We start from the raw sequence: 21,361 nt of genomic DNA on the forward strand, positions 1-21,361 counted from the left end.
AGTCAGCTATTCTCTGCTGCAGGCAAAGCAGGATGTCTCCCTGCTGCCCTTGCTTGGAAGAATAGCACCTCACAGAATAGACTACCAGCATGCTGGTCATGCAAATCTTTTCAAGACTGCTCCCTGCATAAGGCAGACATGCTATCCAGTGCTCTGGGGTTGTCCCAGTTTATCCTTAAACATCATCCTCCAAAATCTGCCAGTTAAGAGTCCTATAACACAAACATCAAAGCAGGGTGGATGTGTCCTGTTAAATTCTATGGTAGAGGTTTAATGGACATATACGAGCTAAGGAAAATGCAGTAACTCACCTGAACTCATTCACCCAGATTTTATTCTTTAAGCTGCAGAGAGAAAAAAGAGCTGATATATCATACATGGAAGCAGAAGAGAGACAGACCTAACAAACCTGCAGGGACATGGCCAGGGTAAAGAGAGCAATAGCCTCTCACATCTGATACAACTCCCAGCATTCCTCTTAAGTGTAATCCCTAGGCTTCCCCATAAACTGCCTAGGAGGGTCAGCACACAGAATCACTCACAAAGCAGAAGCATCCCTTGAGCTGAGGATCAGGGGTCTCTGAGGATCTGAGTGGATTTGGCTCTCTACTGAAGAGTTTGGGCTGCCCAGGCTTATTTGCCTGATCTGTACATCACCCATAGAGCAAGCAGTGTTTGTTGGGAAGGGAAGGGGTAGTGTTCAACAGCTACCTTTTCCCAATGATCTGCACGTAGGTCTTCACTAGGTAGTCCGATATATTGCGGCCTGTCAGATTCTGGAGGATGTCAGCTGTGTCTTGCTCACGCTGGTGTCACCAGTGAGAACACAAGATAAATGCTCATCAGAAAACACAGGTGCCCAGAGAAATAAATCTCATACAATGCTGCATGCAAGAATCGCACCTAGCTACTCTGCTCCTCAGGAGCATTCCTCACTGCAGTAACACTGAGCTCCCTCCTACCTGTGGGGGTGGCAGACCACCGGCACCAGGGGGGCACACAGGCAGCATCTTCTTGATCTTCTCACTGCTACACTCACAAGATGGGGAAGGATTCTCCATGCTCCAGTTGCCTTTCAGGAAGATATCCAGCACTGACTCTGGGACCGAAGCAGTGGTCCATTCCTTCTGCCCTACAGCGCAAGGAGTGTCCCTGTGTATGGAAAAAGGCAAGAAAAAAGCAGTTTTTGAGGTAAATATGATGGTCTTTGCTTACAAGAGACTTCCAGATCAAACTCCACAGTCCCCAGAAGAGGCAGCGTGTTTCTCAAAGGAGCTTGACCTCACAGAGACAAACAGCTCAGAGCAACAGATCAGACTCTGCGGCTTTTAACAGATCCCACTGCCAAAGAAACTGGGGCTGGCCAACACTGTAGGGCCAGACACTCCCCTCTTTGCATTATAATTAAATGCTTTGTTTCAGTCAGTCCCAGCAGGCACACCGTCCAGAGTTCAGGGAGCATCCAGAGAATGCACTTAGTCACATGGTTTAGTTAAAAGTAATCCTCTAAGGAGACAATAGTTGGACTCAATGATTCTCATGGGTCTCTTCTAACTTCAGATATCCTGTGATTTTAAGATCACAGCAATCTTCTTGGATGACTCCTTGGATATATTTCTGCCTTTGGGGCATCAAAACACTGCTCTTTTCCAAGATAGCAGTGGGCAGCTTTTTGCCCATTGGTGGAATAGCTCGGCTTTCATGCCTGTTATGAAGGATGCAGTTTACTTTCCACCACTGGCCATTATATCAGACACCTTGCCTCCATCCCCATCATCCTGTGAATATGAGCTGCAGGTCTTCTGGACACACTATCTTGGACTCTTGGAGAGTGCACCTCTTTTATGTTTACAGACTAGAGCTTCAGTGACTTGCCCAAGGCTGTGCATCAAATCAGGTGTTAGAGTTAGGAAATAACAAATGCTGTCTGGCTTTCCACTGCTTCTGCTGGTGTTTGTGGGGTGCTAACTCAGGTTTCTAATGCAGCTGGAAACAAGTGGGAATAGCTACTGTCAACAACATACACCAACATAAACAGGTCCTTTACTGTGTTTGGGACCAAACAGTAACTTGAGTCATTGCTCTCTCCTTTCCATCTCTGTCATCAAAGACCTGCACTCAAACCTCAACTTCCTTGCCAGACTGAGGGCTGGCAACTTTTAAAAAGGTTCTGAGCAGAAAAACTGAATGTAATTACAACTCTTTTGGCTTAAGTCTTGCTCTGACATTACTATAATTTTCTGAAGTCAGCTAGAGCTACCAGGGATATGCTTCCTGTTCCCAGCCCAGAGTTCTACTTACGGGATGGAATGTCCCTGCATACAGCGTGTCCCAAACCCCGGCTTATCAAGAAGAGCATCCAAAAGCTTGTGAGTGCCTGCATCTTCTGGAGCATCATTGCTATGGGAATAGCAGAAAAACACTATTAGTCAGTGTGGTAATAAGCACACAGCAAAAGAAGCAATAGAGCAAGGCCAAGAGCACAGTGAAAGGATGTGGGCTGGGATTTGCCCTTGAAGAATGCTTGGCCTAAGAGCACACACACATTCCAAGTCTTTGTAGACAGTATTATTAGGAGAGTCACCTAATGCAGAAATGGATATGGCCTTGCCTGTACTTAGAGCTGGCATTTAAAGGTCGAAGAAGAAAATACCACAACTCACCTTTAAAATGTGCTTCTGAGATAAGCACGAAACTCAAAACAACGTGTTAAGGAACACAGTAACCCAAGTTCACAAAGAAGATAATTTATAGGCCACACAAAACATACCTAATAAAAGTGTACTGCTCATCATACATCCAGGGCTGTAATTCCAGGCTGGGATACTTTCCAAAAGGAGGAACAATCAGGCTGAACATGAGAGCAATACACACAAAGACAGCTGGCAGCACAATCTGAAATTGTAAGGAAAAACAACATCCTTTTTATAAGCAAATGTTTCCAGAGGCATCAGGAGTTACATATGATTCATTTACTGGATCAAAACTTTTCAAAGTTTCCCAGGAATACCTTTGCTATTTACACCAAAGCAGTGCTAGACACCAATGCAAGATCTATCTTGTCATTTAATCAGGGAATTCACTTCAGCTGCAGAGAATTTAGCTTGCAAATGCTGTTCTCAAAGGCAAAATTAAATTCTGCTGTGCAAGAATATTGTAATCACATGGTTTATCACGCAACTCTTTTCCCCTCATGTGCAGTGAAGGCTAATTTTGGTTATCTGCATTCCCTTGAGGTTTTTAGGCAACCATCAACTCAGACTACAAAACACTGTCCAGAGCTGACCCTCATGAGGGACTTTGCTCACGTTGGAGGCTCTCACCTGGGCAAAAAAGCCCTTCCGGCTTCTCCTGGCAATGAGCATCCTCTTCCACAACAGAGCCATGAACTGCTGCTGAGTGAGCTTCCAGCCCTTCATTTGGTAGGAGCCTTTCCCATCCATGCCACTGAGAAGGTCTGTCTCTCTGGATTCTGCTAGCAAGAAGAAATGACCCTCATTCAAAAGTTCAGAGATACTCTCTGTGCTGAAGATACAAGGTGATGGCTGGAGGAGCCACTCTCACTCACCAACAAAAAAAATGCATAGTCAGCAGTAATAACAGAAATTTACATGAATGTGTTTTCTCCCTTATCTCTGAGCTTTGAATGGGAGGATTGAGCAGGCTGTGCATCCTGCACTGTCCACTATTTCTAAAGGCAAATACAACACCACTTCTTTGGCAGACTCAGCCTTCAGAACCACAGTACCTATAATATGAAACAGCATCCACAGAAAGAAAACAGGCTTGAACTCTAGCAGTACCTGGATCTATGTCTGAGTCGTTAGGATCAAATGCATCATCTTCTGTAAACGGACGAAGGCAGCTCTGTCTGTCTCCAAACACACGTCTGTTTCTTCTGGCTGGCAAGGTACCATCTGAAAATAATGCAGTTATGGTTACCTGTACTGCTTCAATCTCCAGCTAGCTCAAGAAAAAACAAAGCAATATAATTTTCATTTTACATGTCTTCCATTTGCAAACTGAAGAGTTGATCTGGAGTGACTTCAATGCAGGTAAAAACAAAAACAAGACTGTCATTCTGCAATGGGTCATGTTTTTTGCTCCATACTTTCTGTGATGTCCAGAAACTTCTTCTAGGGCACTTGGCACCTTTTTCGTTTTTCTCCCAGGAGAGCAGGTTGTAAGAAAACTCTCACTTTCCACATGAGAGTCATACGTAGTCATGTGACTACAAGTGCAATTGCTGTTATGAGCACTCAGTGCAGTGATCTGCTCTCAGAAAGAGAAAGTAATTTGGACCCTACTCTGTCTGATGCATCAGGAGTTCTTCAGAGCAGACAACAGTGTCAAGTAATTTGCCATATACACAAACAACAGAAACTCTTGACTATCACAAAATAAATATGCTACCAACTGAGTCAACTGACCTTTGCAGCACATAAAAGCATGCATTAAATACACTAAACCCAGCTACTTCAGATCATTGAAAATACTAGAACAGAAGAGTTTCAGTTCAGTCTCAGTCAGGCTCTGTCACACCTTGGTATGTGTCACTTCTGTAGGGGACAACTACACCCACCTGAGGTTTCTGCATCCACACCACTATCATCAGCCACTTTCAGGAAGATCTAAAAAGGAATGATAACTGTTAGTGAAAATCAAAAGAGGAGAGATATTGTGGGTACTGGTTCAGAAGATGCCATGTGAGACTGGCAGGTTCAATGAGAGAACTGAGGATGCTGAGTTTATCCTCTGTATGATGGCAATATGGACTTTGTGGCTTCTGTCCAGCTTCCAGGAGCCAGACTGCTACCAGCTGTTCTCCCTTTCCAATTGGAGTTCGTAGGCCATCTCAAACATGAGCTCTTTCCTGTGTCTCAGAAACAGACCTAGTAACTAAACTTGGTGAATCTCATATTTCCCCATTTCTAACAGCTCTTGCTTAAATAGGTACATTCATGGAGCTCAGGGATTCTCCTAAACCAGAAATAACCCATTTTCAAATTGTAGATAACAACCAAGGTCTTCACAGCTGTGAAGGACTTAGAGGGCATCCTCAGTAAGTGACAAAGGGAAACTGTTTCAGTTTCCCTTATCATTCTTTAAAAATAAACAAATAAAGATTCTACACAGAGATAATGTGCATGATGCTTCTGTGATAAAGAAAGAGAGACTTGGCAGCTGGAACACAGTCACATGGAACAAACCCTGAAACCATTAAAAATCCCTGACAAGGGCACAACAACAATTTAGAGACAACAACAATTTAGAGAAGTGTTTACATAATGTATATATACAGCACTGAAATGTATGTTTTCAGTTAAATGCAACACAAAGCATCCCTAAAAATAACACAGATATTAGAAGCCAAATCAGGGGCAAACCTACACATGATATCTCAGCAAAGTGCAGATGAGCACACAGGACATGTCCTTGCTTGTCTGTACCACGTTTCAGTTTTTAATGCACATCTCTGTGAGCACACTCTTACACAGGGCAGAAGACAATCCAATTTGGAGAGGAACGCAAAGTTGCCTGTTCTGTCAATTTTTACAGGAAGCAATAATGCTTCATCTCATTCTTAATTCTGCCATGATTCCTTCTGCCTAGCTCAAGACAAACAGGAATCAGCAGCTCACTAACCTCCTCCAGAGTAGTTTCCGAGATGCCATAGCTGGAAATGCCAAGATCAGAAAGACGGTCATCAATTTCATGGAACAGCTCCACAAAAGCTCCCTCTTTAGCAGCTTTGTATGGCAAGACATAGGTTAATTCATGACCTATGTCCTCCACCAGTCTTGCCTCAGGAACATGTTTTGTAATGAGATTTGAAATTGCAGACACATCTAGGGGAAAAAAAAATATAAAAGATAGTTCTGTTCTGGTTACCACTCTTTATGAGGAAAGAAGAGCTCAGCCTTAAAAATCCTGCTAGAAGAAAAGGAGGACAAATAGGACATCTCTGGAAAGAAGCTCATTTCCATGAAGTGTCATTTCTTTTTAATTTAACACAAGACTGGATAAAAGCCTGGACCAAAGCCTGGCTATATTTCTTATGTGCAGAACTTGGGAGAGCTTGTACATGCTACTGGAAGATCTGCAAATAAATCATTGATGTACAGCTCACCAACATTATATACTGCTAACAGGCCACACAACTACATAATATTTTCTTATTATATCTCAGAACTGCTTGAATTGAAGATGTCTCACTCAAGAAATGCATTCCAATATTTAAAATACCATCACTGTGAATTTAATAATTTTCTCAAGACTGTAGCTCCCTAGGAGCAATAAGATTAAGGCAGCTGTCCAAGGCGAGCTACAGGGCAATGTCAACTGGAATTCAATCCTAATTTTTTTTTTCCAAGCCTCACCTATTGTCAATGTGTCACTTTCATGGTCACTGCCAAGGCCAGCATCAGAGCTGCTCTGGGAGACGCTGTCATCCTGGTCACAAAAGAGAAGACAAACATTATTTCCTGCTGTTTATTCAAAATGGGGCCTACCAGATGCTACATACTAAGTAAGTCCCACCAGATGCTGCAGATGGTGACATAGCACCACAAAGGGCTAAAACAGAAGATGATGGGTATAGAAGTGAGTGTTACAAAAGTATACTTCACTTATTTTGTATCTCTCTGATCAGCTCGAGAGGACTGTCACTGAAAGAAACTATAATGGGGATGTATGTCCCGCACAACAGTTTAATTAAATATGGACTGGCACAGTACCCACCGCACAAGTAACACTTCCTTTAAAGAACAAGGGATTTTCTTTAAGACATTCTACCATAGAAAATCTTAGCTGCTGCTTCCAAAAACCCAAGATTTCACAAAGAAAGAATAAACATGAGCAGAAAAGGCCAGCTGTACCTTTTTCAGATAGGAAACTGTGCTGCTGCTGTTTCGGCAGGAGCTCAGAGAGGAATCTACGTCTTTTTTGACCAGGGTCAAATAATAGCCTGTTCCCAGCTGGTTCTTCAGGAAGAGAGAAGAGCCAACACAGCAGAGCTTGCCATGAGAAATGATAGCAATCCGGTCCCCCAGAATGTCTGCCTCATCCATGTGGTGTGTGGAGAGAATGATAGTGCGACCTGGAAGAGAGCAAGGAAGACGTGGCTGCTAAGCCAAACAAACCTGTGCTGCCACACCAGAGCCACAATCACCTGCATCTTGCCATGAAGTTGGATGGGAGGTTGATGCCACAATTTTGGGTCCTATGAACAAGACCAGGAGTATGGAGATTCACAACTGCTGTCATGGGTTTATTCTCCTCACTGTCTGCTGGCTCTTGTCATGCTCAGCAAAGGCAGGTTTAATTTCATGTCTGCAAGGCTGGTTGCATGGAGCAGAACAGGACATTGCTGCACACTAAGGGTGATTTTCTGACTTTACCCGCCCTCTGTCATAACCCAGTAAAAGAGTTTGTTCATGAATTTCTAACATGAATAGGAGGAAAAAGATATATATAGATGAGAGATCTGAGCATCCTTGTCCTGCGTGGTCTTTGTTGATTCCTTGGTGCAGGCAATAATAAATTTGCAAAGACACATTGCTATTTTGAGAACAGTCAAGAATCAGATTGATTTTATTTTGCCTTCCTCAATACATTTATTAGAAGTAAAGATGACATACCTTGCCGATACTTCAGAAGCAGTTCCCAAATTCCTCTGCGAGAATAAGGATCCACCCCAGCTGTAGGCTCATCCAGAATGACAACCTTGGAGCCACCGACAAAAGCCAAGGCAACAGAGAGCTTCCTCTGCATGCCACCTGTCAGGCAAGAAGAAAGATGTGTTCAGGCTGATGCGGAGATGAGTTGAACAGCAATACTTCCAGTATGATGGATAATGAGCTCTCTGAAAGAAAGCAGACTGAGGAGAACAAGTACTGCTGCTGTTTCAGGCCTTCAGGGTCCCACCACTTTCTGGACAGTGGATAATTCATCTGGATAGTCTTTCCTCAGTGGAGTCTAACTCTCCTCCTACTGCAGGGAACCACACCTTGCATGCCCACAGTGAACTATACTGTCTCAGCACCAGGGGTAGCAAATCGCCAGCTTGGAGGCCTAAGCATATTTGGGGATCTGGAACACAGGTCTCCAGAGCCTGAGCTGCAGAAATAAGTCCCCATGAGACTCCCCTTCCACAGAAGTGTTCCAGAGGGAACACAAAGGAATTATATTGCATTCCTCAATACTAAAGTCAACTGTGGTCATCTGCTCTCCCTCCCCAAAGTCAAATGTGCAGCCTGTACTGACACTTGAGTAAGACAAAGGCATGTCAGTCCCTCTAGTATCTGGTACAGACTGACACAGGAATTCTGCCCCTACTGAACAAAGGTCACTCCAGGTCACCAACCAAAGGGGCAGAAGTCAGCATAAGGAATGCATATATGATTCACAAACAGCAAGAGACTTGTAGACTATGGTCCAAGCCATCCTGACCTAAACTCATAAACCTTAAATATATTACTAAGCTTTGGACAACACACAGCAAATGCAGCTGAATTATGTCACGATGGAAAAAAAATATAAAATGCTTAGAGAAAGTGAGAGACTTGTTATGGCCATTAGATAGCTTGAGACTGTGCAAGATTGTGATGTTTACTAAGATACACTGATTAGGTACTTAATAAATAACTGAATTCCTCAAAAGCTTAATTTTATAGTAGTCTATATATAATTGCAGGATCCCATCAAGGTCCATAACACAGGTTCTGCAAAAGCTAGTGGAGTGTTTCTGAGGCTGAGAAATGTAAAAGATCTGAACCTACCAGAGAGCTTGCTTGTCCTAGCTTTCAGTTTGTGGGGCAAACCAACATCTGTTGCCATCTGCTCCATCTCCTCTTTCACCTTTTTTTCTGGCAGCCCTTTGAGCCGAGCATAGAACCAGATGTGCTCCTCCACAGTCAGCCTAGGGAACAAATGCAGCCTCAGGGCAGAGTTGAAAGCACCATACTGGGAATCATCCCTTTTATCAGCATTACTGCAGGCATTTCTGTTTCCTCAGGAAAACATCTCTAAGGCTGAGGTTTCAGGAAGGAGCCACAGACTGGGTGCACTCAGTTTGGGCCTGACTTCAGGGTGTGGCTCTATTCAGCACCGATGTAAAAAATCCTTTTTAAAGGGTGCTTGACAGTACCACAAACAACCTAAATCACTAGGCAGCAGGGAAACACTTGGCCTAGCTGAGTGGAGTACATTAACAGACATGAAAGATTAAAGTGTAAGCTCTTGCTGGTCATTCCCAGGCACTCAGGAATGTGCTAATAAACAGAATGTTCCTGCACCAATCCCACATCACCCCACTGTCTCGCACCATGCAAACACAGAAAAAGGACTGTCAAAGCCAAAAGCACACTGCTGTATCCTAGAGATCCCAAACATCTGTTGGATAGCATCAGTCCTACATATCCCAGATGATACTCACAAGTCAAACAGCACATTGTGTTGTGGACATACACCCAGGTTCTGCCTGATGGTGCTAAGCTCAGAGCGGATATCTTTGCCCAGGATGAAGGCTGTACCCGAAGTTGGGGGAAACAAGCCAGTCAAAATGGACCTGAAAGAAAATTAAAACAGATCAGCAGGTTCAGCGGAACTAGGAAACAGTGGAAGGCTGAATTAAGAGTAGGTGGAAACCCTGGGGGATCCCATATCAAGAAAGTAGCCTGAAAAACATCTCACTAATGGGTTTTAAATAAACCAAACCACAAATCAGCTCCAGTGGTGATCAAAGAACACCCACATGGCTGCTTGAAGGAAAGATTTTTTTTCTCTAAAAGCTTCTTGTTCTTTCAGTACCAACTTGCTTTCTTTCACTGGTGAGTCAGAATCACAAATGGCATTACCACAAAATGCCACCGACAGATTCATTTGACCCAGCCTCAACCTGAACCCCCTGCGGTTCCAGTCCCCTATATCTGTAAGGCAGCAGCACAACTAGATTAATCAGCAGAGGCATTCTAGTTTGCACCAGCTTGCACACTGCAGTTCTATGGTTATCTCTATTATATGGATAGGAGTTCCAGTATTCAGTCACTTTCCTACTGTCTGAAATCATTATTTTGTTCTTACATGGTAGTGGTTTTCCCTGCTCCATTATGTCCCAGAAAGGAGGTGATTTGTCCCTCATAGAAGTTAAGTGTGAGACCATCTACAGCAACTTTCTTGCCATCACGGTAAACCTTGACCAGATTCTGGATGGAAACACCAAGACTCAGATGTGCCGGCTCTTCTTCCTTGCACACTGGAAGAAAACAAAAAGTAGAGAGACCTGATAGGTTTTAACAGAAATTGCATTGGAGTTTTAATAGACATCACACTCCCCCAAGCCTGTGAAGGAATGAGCTATATGAAGAACTGACCACTTTCTTCCTCAGAGATAGGAATCTTCCACAGAAGTTGTCATTTAGTTATTGTCTCTCTCCTGGGCTTATTTGGGAGTTGGAAATCTCCAGTTTTATCATGGTCAGCAAAAACACAAGGCCTTCTCGACTCCATAAGCCAGCTGCAGTCAGGTGGGCAAAGTACCTTGGGTCTATCTGGATGCACACACCTGATCAGCATATGCAAAGTGTGATAACAAAAGGGTGACCAATTTCACCTATCCAGTACTGCTCCTGCTGTCCTTGGACTCTCATTTCAGAAAAAGGCAGACCTTAACACTTCACCATAGAAAGGCTCTGTGTCCAGCACTTACCTTCTGAAGACCCCTTCTGGTCAGGATGTGGGCGCTGCCTATCCTGTGGTTCCTCCCCAAACCAATATGACTTTGTGAAAGGAAAGTACCAGGGTCTGGGAATCCCATACTGGCCTAAAAACAAAAGCATTACATGAGCCTGAGTGCATCTGTCCCTTTTCTTTAATTGGCTTTCAGGACAAGAAGGGAAGTACTCCACCCACAGTAAGCCTCCAGATGATGTGCTAAGGAGAAATCTTTCGATATGAAGACACTGACAGACTCTGGGTAAGAGACATCTAACTTCACTTTAGGGTTAAAAGCCCTATGGTGAAAGGTACTTAGTAGCACATGTGATACTGATACTCAACTCCACTCTTACAGCACAGTCTGTGAACTTTAGAGGAGGGAACAAGCAAAGTACAGCAAAGCTTCTGGGGCTAGATCAGCCATGGCCACAATGGGGTCATGCTTCTGTGCTGGGCAACACTCACTACTAGCAGCAAGCAACAACCTTGGTCTGATATGGTTTTACCCCATGATTTTTACATAGCTCTGCTTAAAAATGGGCCAAATTTGCCTTAGCTTAGCAAGTAAAAAGGGTGATAGGATTTATTTAAAAGCCTTAAGACATGATTATCTCTCAGAAGTAGACCTCACCTGGGAAGACAGATTCAATGTACCAGGTCATGACTCCATACAGGAAGGTATCAAACAGCATCATGACAGCCGATGTGGTGATGCTAAAGCCATCTTCTTCCAATGGGCTCTCAAAGAAGTTGTCCCACTGAACACCAACTCCCTGCTCCTCAAACAGTGCAAAGTACTCACAACCGAAACCAAAGGCTACTGGAGACAGCAGGCTCTGAAAATGGGAGGCATGAACACAGAGTTTTTTTACATCTACTCTCCACTAGTCATCTCGGTTGTAGCACAAGAATAAGAGACTTTTGATATGGACAATGTCCATGTTCCAGGGACCAGCACTGCATTTCCAGATACAGAGCAGCATATTTGATCTAGGTTCCAAGAGGCCTGAGATATCTACTGGACCTCCACCCAGAATTGTTTGTTTCCCTATCTTCTTTTCCTTACTCTCTGGATTATCCTGCAAGGGAACAGGTTGCTAACAGTCACCCTCTTCAGACAGGTAAGAAGTGCTGTGCAGAGGAAAGGCAGGTGGTTCCTTCAGCCTGCATGTCTGGTTGTACAGTATGACAACATGCAGAGATCAAGGCAGCTTAGTCCAGCTGCATTACTTCTTCTACCAAAGCAAACAAAACTCTCCCAGCAGCTTCTACCAGGTTCAGTAAACCACTTTATCAAGCCCAACCCTGAAGACTTTTACACCAAAAATTAACCTCCCATTGCCACTTCCCCCTTGTAACAGTGTCCAGCTGCTGAGTCCCATACTGGTGGCATCACAGTGCCCAGGAAAGTTTCACCAAGACTCACCGCAAAAAGCTTGAGTGAGAAGCTGATGTGGTCCTGCCAGGCAACGCACAGCACATAAGGCAGGTACAGTGTGAAGTAGACAATGCCCCCACAGGCAGCTGCCAGGTTGGCCCTGGAGAACACAGTGCTGATGAGGAAGCACTGGAGGATGGTCACAACGCCAAAGATTGAGAGGAAAATGAACACCACACTAGGATCACTGTAGGGCAGCAGATTCCCCATCTGGCAGGAGAACAATAAGTGTATGAGATTTTGAAAGGGCTCTCCAAGGTACCTCTGTTATAAGCAGCTCTGCAGAGCTGCTGCTCAGCAGAGGCAGGGTTTCCTGCAATTTGCACAACAGCCTTCCCAGAAGTGAGGCAGTACCAGAGGCATCTTTCTTAACAGAACTGAGTCTACAACATTCCCTCCTTCTATTTTCAGCCACACAGTCCTGTTGTTTCAGAATTCTGTTCTCAAAAAGTGACTGGTCAACACACACCCACGAACTCCTCCCCAGTGTGTCAGTGCCGACCACTGCTTAGCAGACTCTAAAGGCTCTGGAGTCTGCTGCCACAGGCCAAACCAGGCAACTCACCTTCAGGATCAGCACCAGCAGTCCTGCACTCATCAGGAGAGGGACAAGGCTGCTAATGAACCAGCTCAACCAAAGGATGCCATTGTCAAGGCCCATGATCCTCATTGTTTCTTTGAGCCGAGCTTCCTTCTCATACACAATGCCCTTAATTATCACAGCCACTGAGTAGATCCAAGCTAGTGTCATGAAGAGAGGCATGGAGCGGCTCATGACACGCAGAAATCTGAGAAAATGAAAGAAAGGGGCCAGGAGATCCGAGTGAGAAACATTACTGCAACTTCAGATACCACTTCAAGGGCTATCAGAGCATGGTGACACCTAAGGCTTCACTGCACAAAGCAGTTGATGTGCAAAGCCTGACACAGGATCCTTGTCTCACCATGAGGTGAGGTGGATGGGTTTAGAGCATATCACCAGTTAGGAGTGGGAGCTGAAGCTGCAACTGCCACTCAGTGGAACAGTGGGTGCAAAGAGTTGCCTTGCCTGGGGACTACTCTCAATTGCCCTCTTTCCCCTCCCTGTGCCTATCTGTCTGTTTTTTTCCCCAGTGCTATTTTCACTTCAGGAGTGGAGATATGGTCACACCTCAGGAAGGTACTGTGTATGTTCAACTCCGGTACTCTCCTGGGCAGGACTTTGCAAGTCATTACATATTCTAAATTCCTCCGTGTGGGTGCCTTAATTCTAGGGATTAGGAACGCTATGGAGATTGCCTCCTCACCATTAATAGGGACAAAAACCATGCCTGAGGAATGACAAAAGCCCATGCCTCCTAAGCTCCTCCTCCTGGGAGCTTCTGAAGCAACCTGCATACATACATGTCATCCACGTAACATGGGTAGGGCATCTGCTGCACATAAACTCCTGTCTTCTTCTCTGTGCCTGTCTGAACCCTGATGATGGCCTGTTCTATCACATCCTGCAGGTAGACAAAGCCTCCCCAGACATAGCGCATGTCCTCAAAGGGGTCAGCACGGGGACCAGGATCCCAGTACCTGCACCAAGGGAATAAGATCTTTCCATTAGAAATTTTCCTCACCCCATCCTTTGTAAGAAACTGATCATAAGGCAGGATGTCAGGGCTCACCCATCCTTGATCTTGTTGGTCCTTTCCACATTATCAATGTCCATGCGTATCTTGTATTTCACATGTTGAGGGAGGTCTGTGCTGTCAGGAGCTATTTCAGTGAAGACTATGCCAGCCCAGAACCTCCTTTCATCCAGAAGTTCCAAGGACTTGTTAATGAGACGGACTTCTGTGGGCACAGGCTCCAGTTTGTCCAGGTTGACACACTAGACAGGGACAGAATTGGAAGCATTTATGGGATACACTGCCAAATTATAATGTACTTTGTTTAGTTGTGGGGTGGAGGGAAAGAAGAGAATGTAATGGTAATGTCATGCCCAAGAAAAAAGACAACAGCATCAGACTATTTTGCAATGGTTTGTTGTAGCCCAGCAAGTTGCAAGAGTTGCCACTGCTTCCTGCTTGACAGTCACCTTCCAGTCAAACATATCTCACTGAGAAATACCCCAGCAAAGCCATTTTCTGTACAAGAGGTTAGCTAGCACTGCAGTATTACCTACAGGATTTCATCCAAATATCAACTTCCATAAATAGTCTTATTTTGTCTGTTACCAATAAATCAAATCTGATTCAAAGCCTCTAAACATCAGTGGAGAGATCTGAAGGTTTTGGATCAGGCCCCAAACAGGCTCTGGCCTGTTTCTGTTTGCACTCATCTCCCAAGCTGATGAGGCAAAAAGCAGAACTAATTTTGTTCCCTCAGTTTGAAGCAGCTGCTAGCTTTACCACAGCCCCCAGCTAAACCCTAGACTGAAGTATTAACTGCTACACTGCTGGAGACAGCAGCAGCTTTCAGTCAGTAATAGAAGGGCAGTAAACCACATGCAGTGACGAAAGCAAAAACTTCAAGAACAAGGCCTACAGTTAGATTCCTACATCCTGGTTGTATCCAAAAAATTGATGGAAGAATATCTATCTTCCCTTTTCAGAACACTCAGTTGCATGAGTGGAGATCAAGCTGCTGCTCTCCCCCAGCACCTTGCCCACACTAACAGTATCTCACCTCCATGAAGCGGGAGATGGTCTGGATAGCCCGGTCTGTCTCATTGAAGGCATCCACCCAGGTGTACACAGAGCCATTTTCTGTCTGAAAGTCCTCTGGACGGTTTGACAGGAAACGGGCAACATCCTCTACTGTCCAGTTGGAAGCTGGCAAGTGCAGGTCCCAGAGGGCTCTGCCTTTCAGCAAAGTCTGCAGGTGTTTTGTTTTCAAAGAAGAAATAGTTGTGAGAAGCAATGTTAGATTCCTCTCTCATAACGAAGTCAAGAACTACAACAAAAACAGCTGTTAAGAAGGTGCAGGTAGAAGCCCTCTGTCATACTGAGAGGATCAGTACAGTGGTGTCCTGCCCTTCACCTTCCCTTTGAGAGGGATGTGCCTCCCTCGGTACAGCTACACCATATTGATGTGCTTTGCAGGCTGCCTGCCTGCCTCCCTGTCCTGCCAACCCCTCTCCCAGGGAGAGGGCAGCAGAGAGCCATGTACAGCTCTGCACCCCACACAGGCAAACCAGGGAAGAGAGAGATACTAGCTCAGCAGAAATGCATTTGTCCAATACTTGTGCCTAGCTCTGCTCACTTCTGCCAGAAGAATCTCACCTCCTGGCTGGGATGGAGAGCAATTGAGGCATGGCTGAAGGCTAAACAGTCACTGTGCCTAGCAGAAATACCAGCACCAGAGGCCAGGTGATTTTTGTATTTTGCTTTTGCGCCACCAGGGCTGGCTGAAGCAGCCCTGTACAGCCATGATGTCCTTCCTGCCTTTGTCCTCCTGTCTGAGACAGTGCTTTCTTCACCTGGTTTAACTGCTAGATTTTTGAGGACAGGCTACTGTATGCACAATGCCCAGCACAAATGCACTGAAGCACAAAACCAGTTCACTGGGCAAACAATTTAAGGCCAGGCAGGAAGGGAACAAAATCTGTAAATTACATAGTTGTACTGAAGTCAGGGAGATAAAAAGAAAAACCTGCACAAGAGCAAAAACTGAAAAAATCCTCATGATTAAGAACAGGAAGTGGATTTTTTTGCCACAACAAAAATAGAAGAGAGGTAAAGAGCTTCCCCATACTCTGCTGTTACCAGCAAACCAGAAAGTAGTGGGTCACACAGATACAAAAAAACATTTGCAAACTGGAAAAACAGAACAGACCATGCTACCAAAGGAAAACATACAAAAAGGAAATCCAAGCACACAGGAATCAGATGTGTTCTGCTCTCTTCTCATTTGGTCTCCATGGTTAACTTCTGCTACCATGTGTGCAGGGAAATGGCTCAACCTCATCTTTTTTAAGTCCAACATTAAAGCTCCTTAATCCTAGGGACACATTGCTGCCTTGCCTGAAGTTCACAGGCACATTAGCATCAAGCTAGAAGTGGCACGGATGGGAAAGCAAAGCACTTTCCTCTCCCTCAGCAGGAAGAAATATGCCACACAGATTGTACAACCCAGAAAGTTGAGTGGTGATGGCCAGTCAACCCAGAAACATGGCAGGAGATGCTCCCTTGGAGCTGCCAAGGCACTGACAATGAAGTACTCCTGCTTGTGTGAATGTAAACAGGTGACAACAAAGAGACTGCTGTAACTACACTGGTACAGAAAAGACCAGATTGCTGGGAAGATCAAGAATTAACTACCAGAGGCAACAGCATTAATAAGCAACATAAAATATAAAACCATAAAAGCCCAGGGCTCAGTAAAATTATAAAAAAATAATAGAAGCAACATTCACTTTCCAGAGAACATCACTGCAAATCAATGTTTTGGATCTACTTTCTGCCTGAGCTTTGTAACGATCTGTTCAACTGTCTCTGGCGCTCTAGTATGCCGTGTTGATGGAGAAGTACAACAGGCCATGTCACATGATTATTCAGCAGAGCATGACACTGGGGTAAAAAAGGAATGAATTTCAAGGTTTATATGACCTGGGGAGGTCTCTGTACACAAGATGGTGCACTGTGACACCCAACCATGTTGCAGAGACAGCTGGAAAAACTTCTCTACAGTGGTCCCTCTCTTTTTTGATAGAGGGAAAAAACTAACTTTTAGTTTTATATCACTGTACTCCTAAAGACATCGCCACAGGGTGCAAAGATCCACCCCTCAGAGCTGCACCCAAGAACCCATGGTGACATGCTCATGACACATTAGGGCAACACTACTGACAATACAGTACATTTTCCAACAGAGGCAGATTAGAATTGGGTGTTAAATGTGCACTGCTCCTGTTTGCAGGAGACTGTTGGGTGAAGGAAGGAATGCCAAGCATAATGCAAGCTCAGTACAATCAAGATCTCTTTCAAGAAGGGGTCCCATTCATAGTATTTATCTGCCCAATTCAGCACTGAAGCACCATTTAAAATAAATATTTCACCAGTTATTGCAAAAAACAACAGCAGTGGTTCTGGCAAGGACAGCATACTGACCCGAATGAGATCCATTTCCTGACTACTTTCCATAAATGTCCAAATCTTTGGGCTTATCTCCTCCCACATTCCCCCGAGGTCACGAAACACACCCAGCTCCTGGAATGTCCTGTTCACCTGTCAGAAAGAGGAGAGGAAGGTTATTTCCAAAAGCTGGCAGAGACCATCATGAGCTGAGAGGGTGTATTGAGCCTTCAACAGTAAGTGCATGGGAGGTGAGAGATTAGGGAGGCTGTGCTTTTGCAGGCAATCCTTTCTAGGCTTGTGTTTGGGTCCAATTTAACTAGAGAGGATCAGCTGCACAGCTAGAGGACACAGCTAATGCTACATTATCAGAGGACAGGGCTAGAGTTACCTCAGACATGACCTTCCTTACAGCTGGCGTATCTGGAGTGTACAAGATCTTCCCAATAAGCAAGGGTTTCAAAGCCCTCCAGATAATCCTGGAAAGCGGGCTGGATTCCAGATTCTTCATGAGCTCATTGCAGTAGGGCGCTGAAGAAGAGCACAAAGGTGAGTGGCTGGACAGCACAGTGACAACTGCAGAAGGCATAGAGCTTCAAGAACAAACAAAGCTGAAAGCAAAGCATTTTTCAGACACGAACCCCCTCCATTACTGCAAAGCTCCACAAAAAGCAGCTTTTAGCCCAAGCCTGCACAATCTGCCCAGTGAACAAGGAGCAATCAGGTAACCTCCAACACTAAGAGCCACAGTACTATTTCTGCAGCACTCCCACAACCCCAATGAATGGCACAAACAAAATTTGTTCGTAAAAGGTCAGATTTCCAGAGGCTGCATGTGACTGTGCTCCCTCTCCCACTAAAGCAGATCCACTGCACAGCTTTCTGTATACTCTACACAGTAGGTAGGTAGGTAGCAGGTCCTTGGGAGACTAGTTAATAACTTATTGGCCTTAAGGGCATATGCAGGACAATATTTCCTTAAGGGCATATGCAGGACAATATGCCTTTCTGAAACAGATGTGAATATGTCCCTCAGGAACACCTACTTTCATCTGTGGAAGTTTGGAAAACACTAGCAATGACAATCATGAAGTAGATGGGACCTCAGACCATGCCACTGTTACACTTACTTGTGGAGTTATCATAGAAGTTAATCACATCATCCTCAGTGCTGTTGCCTCCAAACAGTGCTTTGTAATTGTTATCCTCATACCAGTTGAGGGATTTAATTTTGAGCCCTCCACCTTCAGGATGGCCACACACGATGCGTGACACAGCCTGATAGATCTGCGTAGAGGAGTTTGAGGCGTTCACATTGGTCAGGAACATCACCTCTTGCCTCATGTCACTCCAGCTCTTCATGCTCAGCAGCTGGAAGGGAAGGGTAGAGAAAAGAATGGAAGCAAGTATTGAACAGAATTAGTAAAAGGAGAAGTTCTCTCCATGCACCTTCAAACCACTGAACAGATTTTTCAACAGATGAGAATCACTTTGAACACAACATCAAGAGGAAGAATAGGGAAAACAATTCCTCACCACCACAATGGAAGTCTCTTCTGGGCAAGTACTTGGAATATATCCTTGCAAAGTTCTTTACTCCTGAGTTTTCTACTCCAGTGCTGTGGGTGGTTCCTGGCCTCCCTGCCCTCTAACATGGAAGCTGCTTGTCCTCCTAGTTGCACAATGGCTTAAATTCCAGTGGAGTACCCTCACAAGGACAGGTGGGGTGGGGTACATGGAGTCAGAATAGGAATTAAAGGAACAACACCAAGTGACTGCAGCTTGTGGGTGACAAACTGGATGAGCCACAGGCCATGACAGTGTCACCTGGCACAACTCCACCCAACCTCTACTGATTTACACCAGGTAGCCAGTCTGACCTCCCAGACTGGCATCACATCACTCATTCCTGCCCCAGAAACTCCTTGCCCCATTGTCAACACCATTCTCAGAATATCTTTGAAAACAAGCCCTGTTGCAGCCAGGAGCCTGAACCACAGCATAAGCTTTGCAAACAGTCAATCACTGCAAGGAGCGCCTTCTGCTGGCCAGCTGACCTGACACCAGGCCCGAGGTGACAACATTCAACCAGCCAGAACAATTAGTACCTCCAGACTCATTTGAGTGGCATAAGCCAGACAATATGCCTGCAATGTATCATGACAAAAGCACCCTGTCCTCAGCTTGAGATATTCACTGCATTAAGGCTGCCATACTCAGGCATGGCCAAGCTCACCACAATAGGAAAAGTAACCCACCTGCATGAGCACTAGTTTCATGCTACACTGGGTTGTTGCTTTCAGACCTGCTATCTTGAGTTGTCAGAACACCATCTCTTTGATGGTGAAAATAAGCAGATGTTAAGAAGAAATAAGACAAAGGCAAGAATCTAGGGTACTTCCTCAAGTAACCTTCCAGCTTCCATTTATTTGCACCTCAGAGAACTTCTGTTTCCTAACCCATAATTATTTTCTTCCATGGAAAACTCCTAAAATTTAGAACATCTGCAAGTATTTAACATCCAATGTCACAGGAAAGAACCTCTTCTCTCTCCTTATCTGGCTGTGGTTAGCTCCATTTGGTCTCATGTGTTTTTTTGTTTTTATTGCAAGAGGCAGTGAGTATTCAATTCCTATCTCTTCTTCATGCGCCACTCAACTATATAGGTCTTTGTCATATCCCCAACTCATCTCTTTTGCAAGCTGAACAGCCTGAGCCTATTCCCTTGTTCCTTTTGTGAAAGCCATTATATTTCTCAATGTCCTAAGTGGCCTTCTCTGAACTTCATTCTAGTTATGCTATCCCTTTTCAGAGAACACAAACCTAGATCTGTGTTCCTTATCAAAGAGTTTTGTATAGTATCATGGTAAAATTCTACAGCTGGTTCTCTATCCCTTTTTAAGAGCTTTCTAGAATTTTATCTCATTTCTTGACTCCTGCTGAAATATCAGGTGACATTAACTTGGATATTCTTACTGTGTTGTCCAGAACAGGCACGTCCTCTTAACAGGGTTAGCAGAGCTGCTGAGATGCCTATTTGTAACTGCTCGTCAACTGCATCTCAGAAACAACTTCAAATGCTGTGCTCCACCTGCCCTGCTTTCAGAGACATTAAGAGAGTCAAAGACCATCTGCCACTTTTGTTCACAGTGCATTGGTCTACCACCTCTGTTTAAATAAATGCAGATAATCCAAGTCTAAGACAGCTGGTAAAGACAGCCAGTAAAGCCAGCCAGCAACAATGCTGAAAGCACAAGTGTGCTGGAACAACCAATCCAAGTTCACCCAAGGAAAGCACACTTAAGACTCTTGGGTCTTACACTGGGAAGTAAACCTGACCCTTTGTATGACCCATCTGTGCATGTTTTAGATGTGCCAACATCTGGAGAAAAATTCTACTACGTGTCACCTACACAAGGAGCCTCTATTTTCAGATGGCTAAGAGCACATGACACACTGATATAACACAAGACAGCTGTGACAACAGCAAAAGTCTGAGTACAAATGTCCAATTGACTGATTTGAGTGTACTTTCATTTCCCTGCTACTCACTGGTGCCTTTGCCTGCAGCCTGGTGTCACTCAACCTGGCTCCAGGTTCATGGTGACCTACAGGACACCAGCATCATGGAACATGAATGAAAACTGTCACACAACCAGTTTTGTTTGCTACATATGTTCATGCAGATGTTTGGATTTGATGATTCCTCACCCAAAAGACCAAGACTGCATTTCAGGTGTGACAATTTGTCTGTGCAATTCACAGGGATGCCTCAGGGAGTTTTTGGTATCTTAGCTAAAAGAGCTCATTTTTGCTCAGCAAAAAGGCAGCTGCTTCAGCTAAAGTACCATAAACTCCCTAACATGATAAGCAAAGGTACTTAAATAGAAAGTGCAGATAATTCCCATGAACATATGAAGTACCAACCATCTTAAAGAGGGATTGCATTTGAGAACACATTTCTACAAATTATTTTGAAACAGCTTGAGCAAGGAACTTTGTTTCAATTTTGGTACCAGCATCTTCGCAATTTACATGCAGAGCTGATCTTTTTACTCCTCTAGAAGTAAATATGTCAAATGTGAAGGGTTACTAAGCTATTTCTTCTTCCAGACATCAGACCTGGCTCCCTAAGTGTATCTAAATAGTTTTCCTTGCTCTGGGT

At 44.5% G+C, this 21,361-nt stretch overlaps 1 protein-coding gene across 5 annotated transcripts in view; it reads right to left on the reverse strand.

The window, feature by feature from the left end:
• Positions 1-21,361, reverse strand: part of ABCA1 (ATP binding cassette subfamily A member 1) — a 93,600-nt gene that overhangs the window by 13,169 nt on the left and 59,070 nt on the right. For 2 of the 5 annotated variants that reach the window (XM_018920931.3, XM_018920932.3), the window contains exons 9-33: positions 18,327-18,567; positions 17,588-17,727; positions 17,233-17,349; positions 14,810-14,998; positions 13,807-14,012; positions 13,538-13,714; positions 12,720-12,942; positions 12,143-12,364; positions 11,348-11,552; positions 10,709-10,822; positions 10,084-10,282; positions 9,437-9,568; positions 8,781-8,920; positions 7,641-7,778; positions 6,879-7,099; positions 6,381-6,453; positions 5,647-5,849; positions 4,583-4,631; positions 3,804-3,917; positions 3,324-3,475; positions 2,771-2,895; positions 2,302-2,400; positions 963-1,152; positions 712-806; positions 312-344 (exon numbers count right to left, since the gene is read on the reverse strand). In XM_018920931.3, coding sequence (XP_018776476.1) covers positions 312-344; positions 712-806; positions 963-1,152; positions 2,302-2,400; positions 2,771-2,895; positions 3,324-3,475; positions 3,804-3,917; positions 4,583-4,631; positions 5,647-5,849; positions 6,381-6,453; positions 6,879-7,099; positions 7,641-7,778; positions 8,781-8,920; positions 9,437-9,568; positions 10,084-10,282; positions 10,709-10,822; positions 11,348-11,552; positions 12,143-12,364; positions 12,720-12,942; positions 13,538-13,714; positions 13,807-14,012; positions 14,810-14,998; positions 17,233-17,349; positions 17,588-17,727; positions 18,327-18,567 — 3,797 coding nt within the window. The remainder of the gene's footprint in view (positions 1-311; positions 345-711; positions 807-962; positions 1,153-2,301; positions 2,401-2,770; positions 2,896-3,323; positions 3,476-3,803; positions 3,918-4,582; positions 4,632-5,646; positions 5,850-6,380; positions 6,454-6,878; positions 7,100-7,640; positions 7,779-8,780; positions 8,921-9,436; positions 9,569-10,083; positions 10,283-10,708; positions 10,823-11,347; positions 11,553-12,142; positions 12,365-12,719; positions 12,943-13,537; positions 13,715-13,806; positions 14,013-14,809; positions 14,999-17,232; positions 17,350-17,587; positions 17,728-18,326; positions 18,568-21,361) is intronic. The other 3 variants (XM_009096082.4, XM_018920934.3, XM_018920933.3) reach the window with 3 other exon arrangements.

Source organism: Serinus canaria, chromosome Z (genome assembly GCF_022539315.1).
Source record: "Serinus canaria isolate serCan28SL12 chromosome Z, serCan2020, whole genome shotgun sequence".
Taxonomy (NCBI): Eukaryota; Metazoa; Chordata; class Aves; order Passeriformes; family Fringillidae; genus Serinus; species Serinus canaria.